The 16,603-nt window shown below is 52.4% G+C and overlaps 1 protein-coding gene across 1 annotated transcript in view; it reads right to left on the bottom strand.

Moving 5' to 3' along the window:
- The window catches only part of igsf21a (immunoglobin superfamily, member 21a), a gene marked incomplete at both ends in the record, with an annotated part of 170,059 nt that overhangs the window by 54,567 nt on the left and 98,889 nt on the right, over positions 1 to 16,603 (bottom strand). The window contains 2 exons of the mRNA XM_084440727.1: positions 8,130 to 8,248; positions 16,232 to 16,353. Coding sequence (XP_084296853.1) covers positions 8,130 to 8,248; positions 16,232 to 16,353 — 241 coding nt within the window. The remainder of the gene's footprint in view (positions 1 to 8,129; positions 8,249 to 16,231; positions 16,354 to 16,603) is intronic.

The raw sequence follows: 16,603 nt of genomic DNA, 5'->3' as shown, positions 1-16,603 counted from the left end.
GAGCGTGGTAGTCGTACAGGCGATGGTCAGGCAGGAGCGGGGTTGTCGTACAGGCGATGGTCAGGCAGGAGCGGGGTTGTCGTACAGGCGATGTTCAGGCAGGAGCGGGGTTGTCGTACAGGCGATGGTCAGGCAGGAGCGTTGTCGTACAGGCGATGGTCAGGCAGGAGCGGGGTTGTCGTACAGGCGATGGTCAGGCAGGAGCGGGGTCGTACAGGCGATGGTCAGGCAGGAGCGGGGTAATCATACAGACGTGGGTCAGGCAGGAACTGGAGAGATGAGGAGGGGAGGCAGGGTGAGTGAGAGTAATCACAAACGGGGAACGGGAAAAAAACACTACAAAATACGGGTAAGGAGATTGTAGGATATAGCTATACTTTACCACAAGAGTATTATGGTAAGATCTGGCGATGAGTGGAGTGTAGACCAGGTTCTTGTAGAGGTTGAAGGTGATTGCAGAACGAGGGACAGGTGTGGTGATGATAATTGGAAACCGGTGAGTAGAGCCGCGCCCGCGTCATCGTCGGAGACGAGCGCGCCGTTCTTGTCTTTGCGCACGGGCCGATGTGCTGGGCATGTCGGGATCCGACTCTTCGTCACCGGAGAGGGAGGAGACTGCCGAGTCCGCGGAGCTGGCCGGAGACGGGGAACGCCCGGCAGTGGGGGGAAACTCCGGAGAGTCAGAGCGTTGTATGCCCGGGCTGATGCGCCGTGCGGCAGAGCGCGTAGGACGCCCCGAGCGCGCAGCGGGCCCAGAGGGGAGAGAGGGAGGCGGTTGTGGAGGCGAGGGCATGCGAGCCGTAACAGGACCCCCCCCCCGAGGGGAGCCACCTGGCGACCGACCGGGGGCGTCAGGATGTGCCCGGTAGAAGTCCCGGAGGAGAGATGGGTCCATAATGAGCTGCCTGGAGATCCAGCTGCACTCCTCGGGGCCGTACCCCTCCCAATCCACCAGGTATTGGAACCCCCGACCCCGGCGGCGCACCTTCAGCAGCCGCCGAACCGTCCACTGGGGATGCCCGTCGACCATCTGGGGAGGCGGAGGAGCTGGGGCAGAAGGCATGAGAGGACTCGAGGAGACAGGTTTGATCTTGGACACATGGAATACAGGGTGTACCCGCATGGAAGCAGGGAGCTTAAGACGTACCGCAGCCGGGTTCAGGACACGGTCGATCTCGAAGGGCCCAACGAAGCGCGGAGCCAGCTTCCTGGAGGGGACCTGGAGCGGAAGATCAGCAGTGGAGAGGTAGACACGTTGACCGGGCCGATACGCCGGAGCAGGAGTGCGGCGGCGGTTGGCCCCGCGGCAGGAGCGCTCGTTGGAGCGGAGCAGGGCCCTGCGGACCTCCCTCCAGACACGGCGACAGCGGCTGAGGTGGGCCTGGACGGAGGGGACGGAGGCCTCCGACTCCTGGAGAGAGAACAGCGGGGGCTGGTACCCGAGGGATGACTCGAACGGAGACCTGCCAGTGGCAGCGCTGGTCAGGGCATTGAGGGAGTATTCGACCCAGGGTAGGTCCTTGCTCCAGGAGGTGGGGTGGAGAGCCGACACACAGCGGAGAGCGGACTCCAGGCTCTGGTTGGCCCGTTCGGCCTGGCCGTTGGTCTGCGGGTGGTAGCCAGAGGAGAGGCTGATGGTGGCGCCGATCTCCTTGCAGAAGGCCCTCCAGACCTGGGAGGTGAATTGAGGCCCACGGTCCGAGACAATGTCTCCGGGGAGACCGTGGAGCCGGTAGACATGTTGGACGAGGAGTTCAGCTGTCTCCGCAGAGGACGGGAGCTTGGGGAGCGCCACCAGATGGACCGCCTTGGAGAACCGGTCCACCACGGTGAGGATGACCGTGTTGCCCCTGGAGGGGGGAAGACCGGTGATGAAGTCCAGGGCGATGTGGGACCAGGGACGGCTGGGGACCGGGAGAGGACGCAGGAGGCCAGCCGGGGGCTGGTGGGACGCCTTGCTGCGGGAGCAGACGGGACAGGCGACCACAAACTCCCGGACGTCGGACCTCATGGAGGGCCACCAGAACCGTCGGCTCAGGAAGGAGAAGGTGCGGTGAACCCCGGGATGGCACGCAAACCGGCTGGCATGGCCCCACTGGAGCACCCGGGACCGGACCGAGTCAGGCACGAAGAGCCTGCGAGGAGGAACGTTGGCCGGACTGGGTTGGGCGCGTTGGGCCTGCCTCACCACTGCCTCGATGTTCATTGTGACCACCCCTATGACACGCGAGACCGGCAGGATGGACTCAGGCTCCGCGGGGGGCGCCTCGGGCGCGTGGAGGCGGGACAGCGCGTTGGCCTTGGCGTTGCGGGAGCCGGGCCGGAAGGTGAGGGTAAAATCAAACCTCCCGAGGAACTGGGACCACCGCGCCTGGCGGGAGTTGAGGCGCTTGGCCGCCCGGATGAAGGTCAGGTTCTTATGGTCTGACCAGACGAGGGTGGTGTGTTCGGCGCCCTCAAGCCAGTGGCGCCACTCCTCCAAGGCCCCCACCACCGCCAACAACTCCCTGTTCCCGATGTCGTAATTCACCTCAGCTGGGGAGAACCGGCGGGAGAGGAAGGCACAGGGGTGCAACTTCTGGTCCTCCCCTGACCGCTGGGACAGAACAGCACCGATGCCTGTGTCCGATGCGTCCACCTCGACCACGAACTGCCTGGAGGGGTCAGGATGGAGAAGGACCGGGGCGGTGGTGAAGCACTTCTTGAGCGCGGAGAAGGCAGCGCTGGCAGCCGGTGTCCAGATGAACGGACGCAGGGATGAGGTGAGGTGGGTGAGGGGAGCTGCTACCCGGCTGTAGTCCCGTATGAAACGGCGGTAAAAGTTGGCGAAGCCAAGGAAGCTCTGAAGTTGCCTCCGGGTCGTGGGTTGAGGCCATTCGACCACGGTCTTGATCTTGCGGGGGTCGGGTCGCGTCAGGCCTCCCTCCACAATGAGCCCCAGGAACTCCACTGACGAGGAGTGAAAAGTGCACTTCTCCGCCTTGATATATAGGCGGTTCTCCCGGAGACGCTGGATGACCATGCGGACATGCTGGACGTGCTCCTCAGCGCTCCTGGAGAATACCAGGATGTCGTCCAGGTAAAGGACCACAAAGACGTCCAGCATGTCCCTGAGCACGTCGTTCATCAGCGCCTGGAAGACGGCGGGGGCGTTGGTGAGGCCGAAGGGCATGACGAGGTACTCGTAGTGGCCACGGGAGGTCTTGAAGGCGGTCTTCCATTCGTCCCCCTCACGGATACGCACCAGGTGATAAGCGTTCCTGAGATCCAACTTGGTGAAGATGGTGGCACCGATGAGGGGCTCGAAGTTGGAGCTCATGAGGGGGAGTGGATATTTATTTTTAACCGTGATGTTATTGAGCAGCCTGTAGTCGATGCACGGCCTCAGATCTCCTCCCTTCTTCTTGACGAAGAAGAACCCCGCTGCCACCTGGGATCGAGATGGTCGGATGAGACCCTCGGCCAAGCACTCGGAGATGTAGGTGTCCATGGCTGCTTTCTCCGGGAGGGAGAGGTTGTAGAGACGACTGGCTGGGAGAGGGGCGCCAGGGTGGAGCTCGATGGCGCAGTCGTAGGGTCGATGAGGGGGGAGTGTGCGGGCGCGCTCCTTACTGAAGGCCTCTCCGAGGTCGTGGTACATCGAAGGGACCGTGGAGAGGTCCGGAGGAGCGGGACGGGGCCGGTCAACCCGAGTGGAGGTCTGAGCAGCTCGGAGGCAGCGGGCGTGGCAGGCGGTGCTCCAGCTGAGGATGTGCCCCGAGCTCCAGCAGACATGAGGGGTATGGAGTTCCAGCCAGGGCCTTCCTAGGATGAACGGAGCGTCGGGAGAGTGGATGACAAAGGGGCGGATGTTCTCCACGTGGTTTCCCGAGGCTGTGAGGGTGAGGGGCAGGGTCCGGTGAGTAATGGGACCCATAGGATGGCCATCCAGAGCGTGGATGAGCCGGCTTACTCGGTACCCCCTGGTGAGTGAGCCTACTCCTTTTGCCGCCCTGGGAGGTGCAGAGGAACAGGAGTCGACGGCGTGCGCTGGGCTAGCGCAGTATATGCACAGTCCGTTCTGTTCCCGGTGCTCACGCTCTGCAGGGGTCAGTCGGGTCCAACCCAGTTGCATGGGTTCCTCTCCAGCGGTGTTTGGGGGGGCGAGGGAGGCCGGGGCAGGCCGAGAGAGTCCGGCAGAGGGAGGCGGAGACGGTCTGGGTGCGCTGTGATGTTGGTGCGCCCGCTCGCGCCTGCGTTCCCGGTGGCGCTCGTCTATGGCTATGGAGAGGGAGACGAGTTGGCTCAGGGTCGCTGGTCTGTCTCCTCCAGCCAGGCTGTCCTTCATGGCGTCCCCCAGGCCCCGTCGGAAGGCGCTGTACAGGGCAGACTCGTTCCAGGAGCAACGGGCAGCGAGGATGCGGAACTCCGTGGCATAGTCCGCTACTGAGCTGGAACCCTGGGTGAGGGCGGAGAGAGCAGCGTCCGCGTCCTGTCCGTGGACGTCGTGGTCGAACACAGTCCTGAATTCTGCCACGAAGGCTGTGTAGTCCTGCATGTAGGCAGCTGCGCCTTCGCGACCCGCCATGACCCAGCGGCGAGCCCGTCCCGTGGTTAGGTTTGCGATGTAGGCTATGCGAGCTGACGCAGTGGAGTACATGCTTGGCTGGAGATCAAACACGTACTCACACTGCATGAGGAACTCCCGGCAGAGGGTGAATGTCCCGTCGTAGGGGGCCGGGGAGGCGAGATGGGGCTCCCGGTTTGGTGGAGCGGTGGGGTTCAGGAACGGAGCCAGGCGGGCACTGAGCGCGGTGACCTGGTCGGACAGGGTGCTGACCAGAGTAGCGAGTCCCCTCAGTCGCTCGTCCTGGGCTTGCTGTTGGCCGGATACCTGCGGCAGTTGCTCAGCTTGGGTCTGTTGGAGGGCTTGGAGTGGTCCGGGAGGTGCAGGTCTCTCCTCCATGTTGGCTGGGTCAAAACTGGCCAGATCTTACTGTTAGAGTTCGGTTTTGGGACCCAGGCGCAACAGGAAAGGAGGAGGCAAGGAACGGTAAAGCCCGGAGGGGCGATTTAATAAGATCACAAAGGGGGATGTGGTAGTCGTACAGCCGATGGTCAGGCAGGAGCGTGGTAGTCGTACAGGCGATGGTCAGGCAGGAGCGGGGTTGTCGTACAGGCGATGGTCAGGCAGGAGCGGGGTTGTCGTACAGGCGATGTTCAGGCAGGAGCGGGGTTGTCGTACAGGCGATGGTCAGGCAGGAGCGTTGTCGTACAGGCGATGGTCAGGCAGGAGCGGGGTTGTCGTACAGGCGATGGTCAGGCAGGAGCGGGGTCGTACAGGCGATGGTCAGGCAGGAGCGGGGTAATCGTACAGACGTGGGTCAGGCAGGAACTGGAGAGATGAGGAGGGGAGGCAGGGTGAGTGAGAGTAATCACAAACGGGGAACGGGAAAAAAACACTACAAAATACGGGTAAGGAGATTGTAGGATATAGCTATACTTTACCACAAGAGTATTATGGTAAGATCTGGCGATGAGTGGAGTGTAGACCAGGTTCTTGTAGAGGTTGAAGGTGATTGCAGAACGAGGGACAGGTGTGGTGATGATAATTGGAAACCGGTGAGTAGAGCCGCGCCCGCGTCATCGTCGGAGACGAGCGCGCCGTTCTTGTCTTTGCGCACGGGCCGATGTGCTGGGCATATCGGGATCCGACTCTTCGTCACCGGAGAGGGAGGAGACTGCCGAGTCCGCGGAGCTGGCCGGAGACGGGGAACGCCCGGCAGTGGGGGGAAACTCCGGAGAGTCAGAGCGTTGTATGCCCGGGCTGATGCGCCGTGCGGCAGAGCGCGTAGGACGCCCCGAGCGCGCAGCGGGCCCAGAGGGGAGAGAGGGAGGCGGTTGTGGAGGCGAGGGCATGCGAGCCGTAACAGTAACTGTACCACCCACATGGTCCTTCTGACACGACAGGGAAACAAACTACCACTTGTCTGTCAGTGTGCAAGTCTACAGCTGATATGTATATGAGTAATACCTAATTAGTAATCAAAAGTATTTACAATATATAAGTAATGCCTAATTAGTAATAAAAAATCACAGTGAAAGGATAATTAATTCGAGTTCGCAGAGGTGTCATGGCTAAGGATCCATCACGCCCAAGGGGTTTGCCATTACCATTTCAAAACCATGGTTCTTAATTGATGTAATAATTTGCTCAAGCAAGCCACAGTACTCGGCAGTTGTTTCAAGGTCACTTGGATGGAGCGCTGAAATGAATCCGTCTACAGGTAGATTAACGGTGAAATTCTGGGCACCGAGAGGAAGAGACGTGATGAATCACGTCTTCTTCTGCCAGTGATGGAGTCCAACAGACAAGAGTGGACAAAGAGGCAACAGCTGTACCTGTAAACCCGACATCATGTCCTCGACCAGCTTGGCTACAGCAGAGCAGAGCAATGGAAGAACCACATGAGAGAAAATAGCCTTGATCTCTGTACTCACTACACAGGCGAGCAGTAAAAATGCAATATGGATTTTATTATGTTTCAGAAACTTCAGATTCAACTGACTGAGCCTTGTCAGAAAGAGATTACTGAACATGGTATAATTAAAGATGGGTCAACATTTCTCATCCAATAGTTACTCATGTGTTAGTCACCAGAATCCACAGTACTGTATGTTGACAAGGACAGTGGACGAGAAAGCTTTTTCAAAATTAGTTTTATTAAGTTTAATGTAAAACTATCAACACCCATCGGTTATGCTATCGTTAGTTTAATACTCCTTAAGGCAAAGAGTTCTCTGCCTTAAGGCCTCTGCCAAAGGATTGTGTGCTCAGTCTGCTAACATGGTTCAGAATGAAATTGAGGAGAGATGTTTTTAACTTTCAGAAAGGAAAGTGAAGGGCAGTGATTATAATGATAATTCCTATTCACAAAGCCCTTTCAAAAATGTAATTACTCTTTATGCACAGCTTCATATTGATTAACGTTTTTCTCAAATTTTCTTTCTTTCATACGTTTCTTCTCTCTTTCTCTCCCCACCCTCTCTCTCTCTCTCTCTCTCTATCTATCTATCTATCTATCTATCTATCTATCTATCTATCTATCTATCTATCTATCTATCTATCTATCTATCTATCTATCTATCTATCTATCTATCTATCTATCTATCTATCTATCTTTATACTCTATCTATCTATCTATCTATCTATCTATCTATCTATCTATCTATCTATCTATCTATCTATCTATCTATCTATCTATCTTCCAAGTGAACTTGGAACACTAAAAGGTTATGAATAATTCTGTTTCAGCTTAGATGGCTATTAGCCACTATGCCAGAGGCTATTTCTTCTTCCTCACCTGCCCAGTGTTGATGATTTAGGAGGCAGCTGTGTGAGAGGGGTCCCTCTCTCCCCTAGGCTATACCATTCACAGAATCTCCACACTACTCCGCTACCACGGAGGTTTAACCCAGCACATTCCCATTGATAAAGCTCCATTGGGTGATGTCGGCGCATGCATTCACATATTCCTCCAGTTCACAATTCCCTGCTCCTCAACAGGATTTCTACCATTCAGCTGCAGTAGAAGTGGTGGTCAGAAGGCAGCTGCAATGATTTGCTTCGAATGTGTCCATTAACAGCACAGACACTGCAGAGAGCCATCGGCAGAGCACACATTGAAATTGCCGTTTCTCTCTCTTTCTCTCTGGCTCATGGTTTTCTTGCAGATAAATGTGGCTGTTGCTAATTATCTCCATCCCTCCATGTAAAGGGGCATTCTGCTGAACTCTGGAGCATCAGAGGGAACCAAGCCAGCCATCATTAGTGGAAGTTACACCCGTCAATTACAGCAGAGAGAAACCCAGACGAGAACTTGGCTTAAGGACCTCCTCGGGTTACTGCCAGACGCACAGTACAGTGCTGTAGGGAAACACTCAGAAACATAATGGCAGCTTTAATTTGTCGGTGGTGTAACTGTGCTTACTCTCCCAAAGCCCTCATCAGCCCCAACAGATCCCAGCGCACAGATGAACGCCGCTTGACGTATGGGCAGAGCCACCAGGACTTTTCACATGGTCGCACAGTCAGGATGAGTCATTGTAGGGTAGGGTTGGGTGGGGTAAGTGTTAATTGTGTTACTCACACATAACAGTGAGAAAGACATTCCCTGACGCCAGCACCACCTTCTCCCTGGTCGCCCGGTCGTAGATGCCCACGTGGCACTCATAAGGCCCGTTGTCTGAGATCCGGACCTCCGGCAGCCTGCATAGGGAAACAGAGATAAATAAACAAACACGCTGAATTCAACAATACCGCTATTCAATGTTCTGTATAATACATGAGAGAGCAAGGGCAAGACAATAGGCTCCATGACTTCTACACTGACAACATCAAATCAGAGGACATAAAAATGTTGGAAACTATAACCTTTGATCTGATGGTTTAAGTCAGTGAACCAATGAAATCACTGAATCCGATCACGTCTTCCATCCACTTCCTCAAATAGTCCCTGATGTTAGGGGGGGGACACTGACGCAGATGTCTGTCAAAACATTCAATTTTCACTTCCTTTTACACACCCTGGAAGCAATCAACTGAGCAGAACCCAAACCGCTGGGAGCAAAAGCCTCAACGTTTGTGGTGCAGCCAGAGCAAACGATTATTCAGCCAGCCGGCAGATGACTGCGATACGGGACATTTTTTGAGTGCACTGGGAGCTCGCCTCAATCTGTATTCCGCTCCAGCCGAATGTGTCAACAGCCATAATCAAAGTGAGACACCACCAGTCGCATTTAGGCCCCGTGATTTATTTCTACAAAACGGGAACAATTGTCCTTGCCGGCCCCGCCGTTTCAGACGGAGACCTCTGCTGAAGCGACGCACGCTACTCAGAGCAGCCAGCCTTTAATGAGTTGAGCCGTGGGGAGCACACATGCGTGCATGTGTATGTGCGTGCATGCACGTACTGTACAGTATGCTTGTGTGCGTGTGTGCGAAGATGATTCTTTTAGAGAACAGTCGACTGCGGAATGCCAGAGTGCCCTCTCCCCCACCCCTATAGCTCATTATAAACGACTACAGTGTATAGTGTAAACTTCTGCATTCATTTTTAAAAGGAACCGGTGCTCGAACCGGAGTTCGAAGGTTGAGCTACATATATCTACGGAGACAAGTGAACACCCAAGTCTTTTGAAATTCATGACGGTACCGTCTTCGATTAATTATTAAATCCCACACTTGTGTTGATTCCACATTTGACAAGGACATTCATATTTCAAACACACCACTTCACATGTTATTTCCACATGATCTAAAGGTGGCAGGTTCATTCATACTGAATGAACACCTGCAGCAGGTAGTAGATTGTGCATCATACTGTGTATATCTCTCATTCAGTCTGTCTTTGACCCTGCTTCTTGAATCAGGCATCCTAAAAATAATATATATATATATTTTCCCTCTAGTATGTGTGTCATTAAATTTAATGACTATGTTGACCAGGGAAATACTACACGTTTTCTCACCTCTCTAATATTCTAGTTTAAAGGGCACTTTGAACGAACTGGGATAATGATTTGATTATAGCCTTGATTATCTATGTTGGCATTACACACGAACAGCTCTCAACACCTTGGCTCCATTACAGGGAGCCTCATTCCTCTGTCTTTCTCTCTCCCCATCTCCCTCTCCTCATCCCCCCCCCCCCCTCTCCATCACTTTATCCCTCTCTCCCTCTCTCTCCCTATCCCATCTCTCTCTTCACCCCCCCCCCCTCTCTCTCTCCCCATCTCTCTTTACACCCCCCCCCCCTCTCTCTCTCCCCATCTCTCTCTACACCCCCCCCCCCCCCCCCCCCCCCCAATCTCTTTGACACATACTGTACTGATGCCCAAACCCTGATAATGCATTGCACCGTGTTGTTTTGGAGCGACTCCCAACGCCCTTTGTTCTACTCTCTCTGTTGGAACGTGAGCCTCATTAATCAGCGTGTTGTAATATTAACCGATGATCGCAGGCCTACAGAAGGGCAGAGTTTAGGCCACAGCACGCAACCATCGGTGGGCAAACACATAAACACCCCGGTTTCCCTCACTACTACGCAAAGAACAAAACACATGTCACGGAAACACAGTAAGCATGATACAAAACAGCCGTGACCACTCGCAGGAGGAGTGGGTCGATGGCAATGAGAGGAGCAGCAAAAACAGCATAGAGCAGAGAGAGATCGATCCTCCCTTGGGAGTAGAGAGAGAGAGAGGGGGGGGGGGGGGGAGAGAGACAGAGAAAGAGAAAAGATAGACTTAAGGAGAGAGAGTGGAGAGAGAGAGAGAGGGGGGGGGAGAGAGAGAGAGAAAGAGAGAGAGGGAGAGAGAGAGAGAGAGAGAGAGAGAAAGAGAGAGAGAGAGAGGGAAAAGATAGACTTAATGAGAGAGAGTGGAGAGAGGGAGAGAGAGAGAGGACACAGCACAGAGAAGACCCTGTTAGCTCAGCCTATCCATCTGTGCTGCAAATTAGCTATCTAGCTACGCAGCACTGTGTTAAAAACACTGCCTTCTACTCGGCTGCTGAGATTGCAAGGAGCTGTGTGTTATGTCTGACTGGTAAGGGGCTGGCTGTGTCTGCATGTGTACGGGTGGAAACAGAGACTGACAGCCTCCAGGACATCCATATGGAGAGAGATGTGGGGTGGCCCCCTCCCCCCCTTACCAAGGGACAGTCCTATTCTGAACACAATGCTGGCATACTGTGATGCCCAGGGGTGTAGTGGTGACTAAAGAAGTGGGTATATTGTAACACAATTTTTACAGTTTTTACATTAGTGGTGTTTAAAGAAGTGGGTCTACTGTGGGTCCCTGGATAAAGAAGTGAGTCTACTGTGGGTCCATGGATAAAGAAGTGGGTCTACTGTGGGTCCATGGATAAATAAGTGGGTCTACTGTGGGTCCATGGATAAATAAGTGGGTCTACTGTGGGTCCATGGATAAAGAAGTGGGTCTACTGTGGGTCCATGGATAAAGAAGTGGGTCTACTCCGTGTACCCTCCATTATGCCACTAGTGATGGCACTTTGCACTCAGCACGACACGGCGGCATTTCTAGACTGATGCGCCTCGTTTCCGTGCTCCTGCACACACAGAGGGACACGTCTGCGCTGTCCCCTCCTGCCCTGTCTGCTGGAGCCCAACCCTTATTCATGAGACGCTTCAGGAGACGGATCATGAGACGTGTGAACTGGACGCACGGGAGCCTCACGCTAACCTAACGACAACAGTTATTTTCAGAGTGACAGCTCCACCCTGAAGATGTTTCATGATGGTGGTGGTGGTGGTGGTGGGGGGGGGGGGGGGGGGGGGGTTGCTCTGGTCCAGGGCGCTAGTGAGGCAGGAGCGCTCCTTTACGCCCTGTCAGGAACCATACATTTCTCCGTTAGCTTTTTCTTTCACTCAGTCTGAACTTCAGTATCTAGAGATAATATATTTTCACTTTCTTTTTTCGCACTCACTTACATAGCCCATCTCCTCTAGCTTGGCTTGGCTTCGCCATCCTGATCACATGATCTTACATTCTGTTTCTCTGGTATGGAGAGAGATCATGTGATCAGGGTGGTGAAGCCAGGCTAGTTTGCTTTGTACTGTATACTGTAATAGGTGGGGGTAGAAAAGTCAAGCCACTTCAAAGAAAAGGCTTTCATCGTTCAAAAACCGCCTTCACTTACAGTAGGTGAGTAACGGAAATATATCATCTGCAGATACTGAAGAAAAGTGAAAAAGCTAATATGGTTGCTGACAGGAGAGAGCTGGACCAAGCGGCCCGAACCATAGCTAGTCGGGGAGGGGGAGTGGGACCACTAACACTGTGACTCCTATTAAATATTAAAACTGATGGAATTCATTTTTCAGCACATTCAACGACTCCTTTTTTCTCTCTGTGGGTATAGCAGACTCACATGGCAATTTGGGAAAGACAAGGAATTCCAATTTGCACTGTAATAATTTCAGTTTGACATGGTACGCTGTTCTCGTTTTTCAAGGGCATATTAAATCATCTTTTACAGGACAGACGGACTGGCAATGCGAGCAGCAGAGGTTCTTCAAACTTAAAGTGAAAGCCGATCAATTAAACTCAAGAGCTGGCTGTCATTCATTGTCAAGCCAAGTAGTCAAGGAGGGTGCTTGAGGAGAACAGACCTGGATGCGCTGTTTGAATGAATTAATCGGTATATGGACTAACTGCAGCTGTTTCTCTTCAAAGGGTTGTGACTAAAGAGCTCTCGCAGCAAGGCGGTGCTGGGGATTTGTATCACTAACCTTCGCATAACATAATCCGTATCTCTCAGGCTACTAGGAAAGGTGATGAAGAGAGAAAATAACTTCCAGTTCAGTGGCGCGGGAGTCTACCACAGAAACATCAAACACACCCGGAGTCAACTGTGGGTATTCAGGAACACAAGCACAGGCGCCATTCCGTGGCTTCCTAAGAGATTCACGACATTACAGCCTTCGTTTGTGGTCACGCGGGTGGAATTGTCAGCCTGCCAAAGCTTTGTGGAGGAGATTTACCGCTCTCAGGTGGAAATGGGAGATTATAGCTGGGTAAAATACCCGCCTCTGCATCCCTGGGTTCGTCTGAGCGGCTGTGTCGATGGCATGGTGGGAGAGAGGGGTGGCAGACATCAGGGAGAGGAGAATTCCTCCTGACGGGCCTGACGGGGCCATGGCGGCAGGGCCTTGTTTTCCACTCTACTCGACTAGGAGGCACTCTGCCAGACAGAAGTCAGGTTAGAGCACATACCATCCAACTGGGACTGCTGGCTCATTTGAAATCTTGCTGTGTCTCTTGAACACACACACACACACATGCAACACTGGGTTGGGGCTTGTAGGAGTATTCGTCTTGAGTGTTTGTGTACACTTCTTGTGTCGGCATCTGTCTGCGCGTGTGTGTCTGTCTGTGTCCATGTCTGTTATTGTCCACAGCAATGATAGACTGCTTCCCCAAAGGGACAGTCAGATTGTCCGGACACATCACTCTCAGCTGAGCAGCCAGATGGAACACAGAAGACGGGAAAAAAGCTACAGAAAAAAGACAGGGAGTAGTAGGAGGGAGGAGAGGTACAGTAGCTACAGCATGGGGAGAGGTAGCTGGACCCCAGTCAGAACGGAAAAGCAACAATAAGACGCAATAAGTGATGGAAGATCAGGAATGATCAGAATTAGGATTTATAAAAATCTACTTGAGAGAGAGAGTCGAGCAGAGCTGTGTTGGCACTGCGTATTGCGTGCGTGCGTCTCTCTACCTTCAGACACGGAGTCTGCGCCAGGCACAGGGGAATGGACAGCGCGAAGGAGGAGAGAAGAGGACCCAAGGAGACGAGAGGGAGAGGAGGGGGGGAGTGAAGCAGATGCCAGCCGTACTGTTGAAGCCCCAGGTAAAAGGAAGACAGTCCCCAGGACTCCTCAAACATGTAATCGACTCAACCGCAGCCAGATGATGCGTCCTGTTCCCTCCCTCTCGCTCTGCCTCTACAGCACCTCTCCCTCCCTCCACCCCCCCTCTCTCCCTCTCCATCTACCTCTTTCTATCTCTCATAATCTCTCTCTCTCTCCATCTACCTCTTTCTATCTCTCATAATCTCTCTCTCTCCATCTACCTCTTTCTATCTCTCATAATCTCTCTCTCTCCATCTACCTCTTTCTATCTCTCATAATCTCTCTCTCTCCATCTACCTCTTTCTATCTCTCATAATCTCTCTCTCTCTACATCTACCTCTTTCTATCTCCCATCATCCCTCTCTTTCTCTCTCTTCATCTACCTCTTTCTATCTCTCATCATCCCTCTCTCTCTCTCTCTCTCTCCCTCCATCATCCTCTTTCTATCTCTCATCATCTCTCTCTCTCTCTCTCTCTCCTCCCACTCATACATGCACAGCATGGCTCTACATTCAGGGATCTGGCAGGGAGGAGGGAGTTGTGAGGGAGGAGGGTGGGTCTATGATTGGAGGAGGAAGAGACCGTGCGTGCCGCCATTCTGCCCCAAGCGGAGCCCGTGGTGAGCCCCCACTACCTGGAAAATCTTCAGCTCCCAACAGCTCTGTGGTGGGAATAAGCGTAGGCCCAGCCAGGTGTTTCAGTGACAGTTCATTACAGAGCTCTCTGAAGTAACGTTGTGGGCAGCATCACTGGCTGAGTAGAGCTTCTTCTCTCTTCTCCTCCTTATCCTCCTCTCTTTTCCCTCCTCTCCCTTCTCTCTCCTCCTCCTCTCCTCTTCTTCCTCTCCTCCTGTCTCTCTGCCCAGGCGATGATGCAATGATCCCTCCTGCTCCGATCACTTTATTCTGGAATTTTCTTTATGTAAGGTTTGTACTAGGGAAGTGGGCATTTTCACAATAAGGATCTAAAGGAGGATTTAAAGGAGTCATTTGGTATTTAGCATCATAAGCCCTGTTATACTGTACGGACTATATCAACCTTTTGACAGACTGTGCACTCTTCAGAGTTCAGCTCGCCAGCTGACGAGCGGCGTATCTGGCGCCGACGAAAGTGGCAGCTGATTCAGTAGCCCTGTCTGTTTGTTACATGTTTGGATTTTATTTTAATACGACCGATTGTTTTAATGATCAGTTTTTAGTATACGGTTGGTGTGTCATATGCGCACACTGTTTGTGTTACGAGCATGGAAACTTCGAGCCGTAACATTGTTTATTCGGGAGATAAGCTACGGGCACTTGCTATATGTGGAGGTGGAGGCATATACTGTACAGTGGAGGCATATACAGCCACCCCTCTGCCTAGGCTAGGGAGATCAGACCACAGCATGGTCTATCTGCAGCCCCAGTACAAGCCACTGGTCCAGAGAGAGCCCATAACAACGCGCTCCTTCAGGAAATCGTCTCCTGGAGATGAGGAGATCCTCAGGGACTGTTTTGAGACCACTGACTGGGCTGTGCTGCAGGAGGCCCATGGAGAGGACATAGAGGGGGTCACTGACTGCACAACAGTCTATATGAACTTCTGTTTGGATGTAGTCATTCCTGTCAGAACCGTGCGCTGCTACGAACCAGAAGGCAGCGACGAGAAGGACCTCCTCAATAATAATAAGAAGGCCTTCAGGAAGAAGGACCAGGGGGAGCTGAAGAGCGTACAGGGGGGAGCTGAAGCAAAGTCTGCGAGAGGCCAAGGAGACCTACAGGAGGAAGGTGGAGAAGAAGCTGCAGGAGAATAACATGAAGGAGGTGTGGGATGGAATGAAAACCAAGCAGAAGAAGGGTAGTACAGCAGACGGTGATGTGAAGAGAGCAATCTCTTCTTCAACCGTTTTGACTGTCCCAGAACAGTGTCAACAGCTCCTGCTTGTCCATCCAGGATGATCGTCATGAAGCTGGACCCACTAGAAACAGTGGCGAACAGGAGTACCATGGAAAGGATGCTGGCCATCATGGACAATCCCTCCCACCCTCTCCATCCCAAGCAGAGAAACACGCGCAGTGACAGGCTGCTGTCACTGCACAGCAATACAGATACAGACTGTTAGATTATTTTGTACCGAGAGCTATCAGGCTGTTTAACTCCTAGGTTCTAAGGCCCCATGTTTTTTAAGCTAAGCAATTCTTCTCCACATTTTTATAAGTTTTAAATAAAGGTAGTTACATTTTAAAGCTAGATACTTATCTATCTATCTATCTATTTATCTATCTATCTATCTATCTATCTATCTATCTATCTATCTATCTATCTATCTATCTATCTATCTATCTATCTATCTATCTATCTATCTATCAGATATTAGTGCTCATTGCTCATTCCACAGCTAAGTACACTATGGATCTCTATGGGAATATATATGATCCATTACATGGTTAGCTGTGACTTAGCTGTAATACATATCTAACTAATATCTTGAGTGCACAGTCTGTAAAAATGTTGATATGGACCGTTATATGTGACCGTACATTACCTTAAAGCTTACTTCTTACTTACTTAGACACAAATTCTATAAGATTCTGGTGAATCTTTTTTTTCTTGATTGATTGATCTTTTTTTTCTTCCTATGGGCAGATTCTAAGCAGTCCAGACCTCCTCACCCACCAGTCTTCTGTTAGTTTATCCTGGTATAATATACTGCAGCTACAGCTGCTCTCAGTATGCAGTGTAGTTGGGATGGAAATGCCTAACCACAATTGCGGAAGGCAGACAGGTAACTAAACAGCGCTCCCATCAGGGTGAGGTTTATTGATCGCGTCGCTTACCGGACCGTCGACTGGTACACCAGGTCTTCTCGCCGGCGGTAGTCCTCCATATGGGAGTAATTGGTATTAAACATGGCATCGTACGTGAAGATCTTCTGTTTAATGGTGCCCCCGTCTGTGACCTGAGAGAGAGAGAGAGAGAGGGAGAGAGGGAGAGAGGGAGAGAGGGAGAGAGGGAGCATTAATAAAACACCCTGAACGTAGTCCATACATAAAGGATAAGATGTACATATGCCTGAACACTTTGCCCGGCGGCAAAATCGAGGCCTCATACTGTACCTATTATTTATCACATTGATCCATTTACTCTTGACATGGTCAGATTTTTATTTGTATTTTTCTATGTCAAAGAAGGGCAAGGGAGGATAAGTG

Source organism: Borostomias antarcticus (assembly GCF_949987555.1).
Source record: "Borostomias antarcticus genome assembly, chromosome: 7".
Taxonomy (NCBI): domain Eukaryota; kingdom Metazoa; phylum Chordata; class Actinopteri; order Stomiiformes; family Stomiidae; genus Borostomias; species Borostomias antarcticus.
Note: the sequence above shows the minus strand (reverse complement) of the source record. Positions and strands in the feature narration are given on the sequence as shown.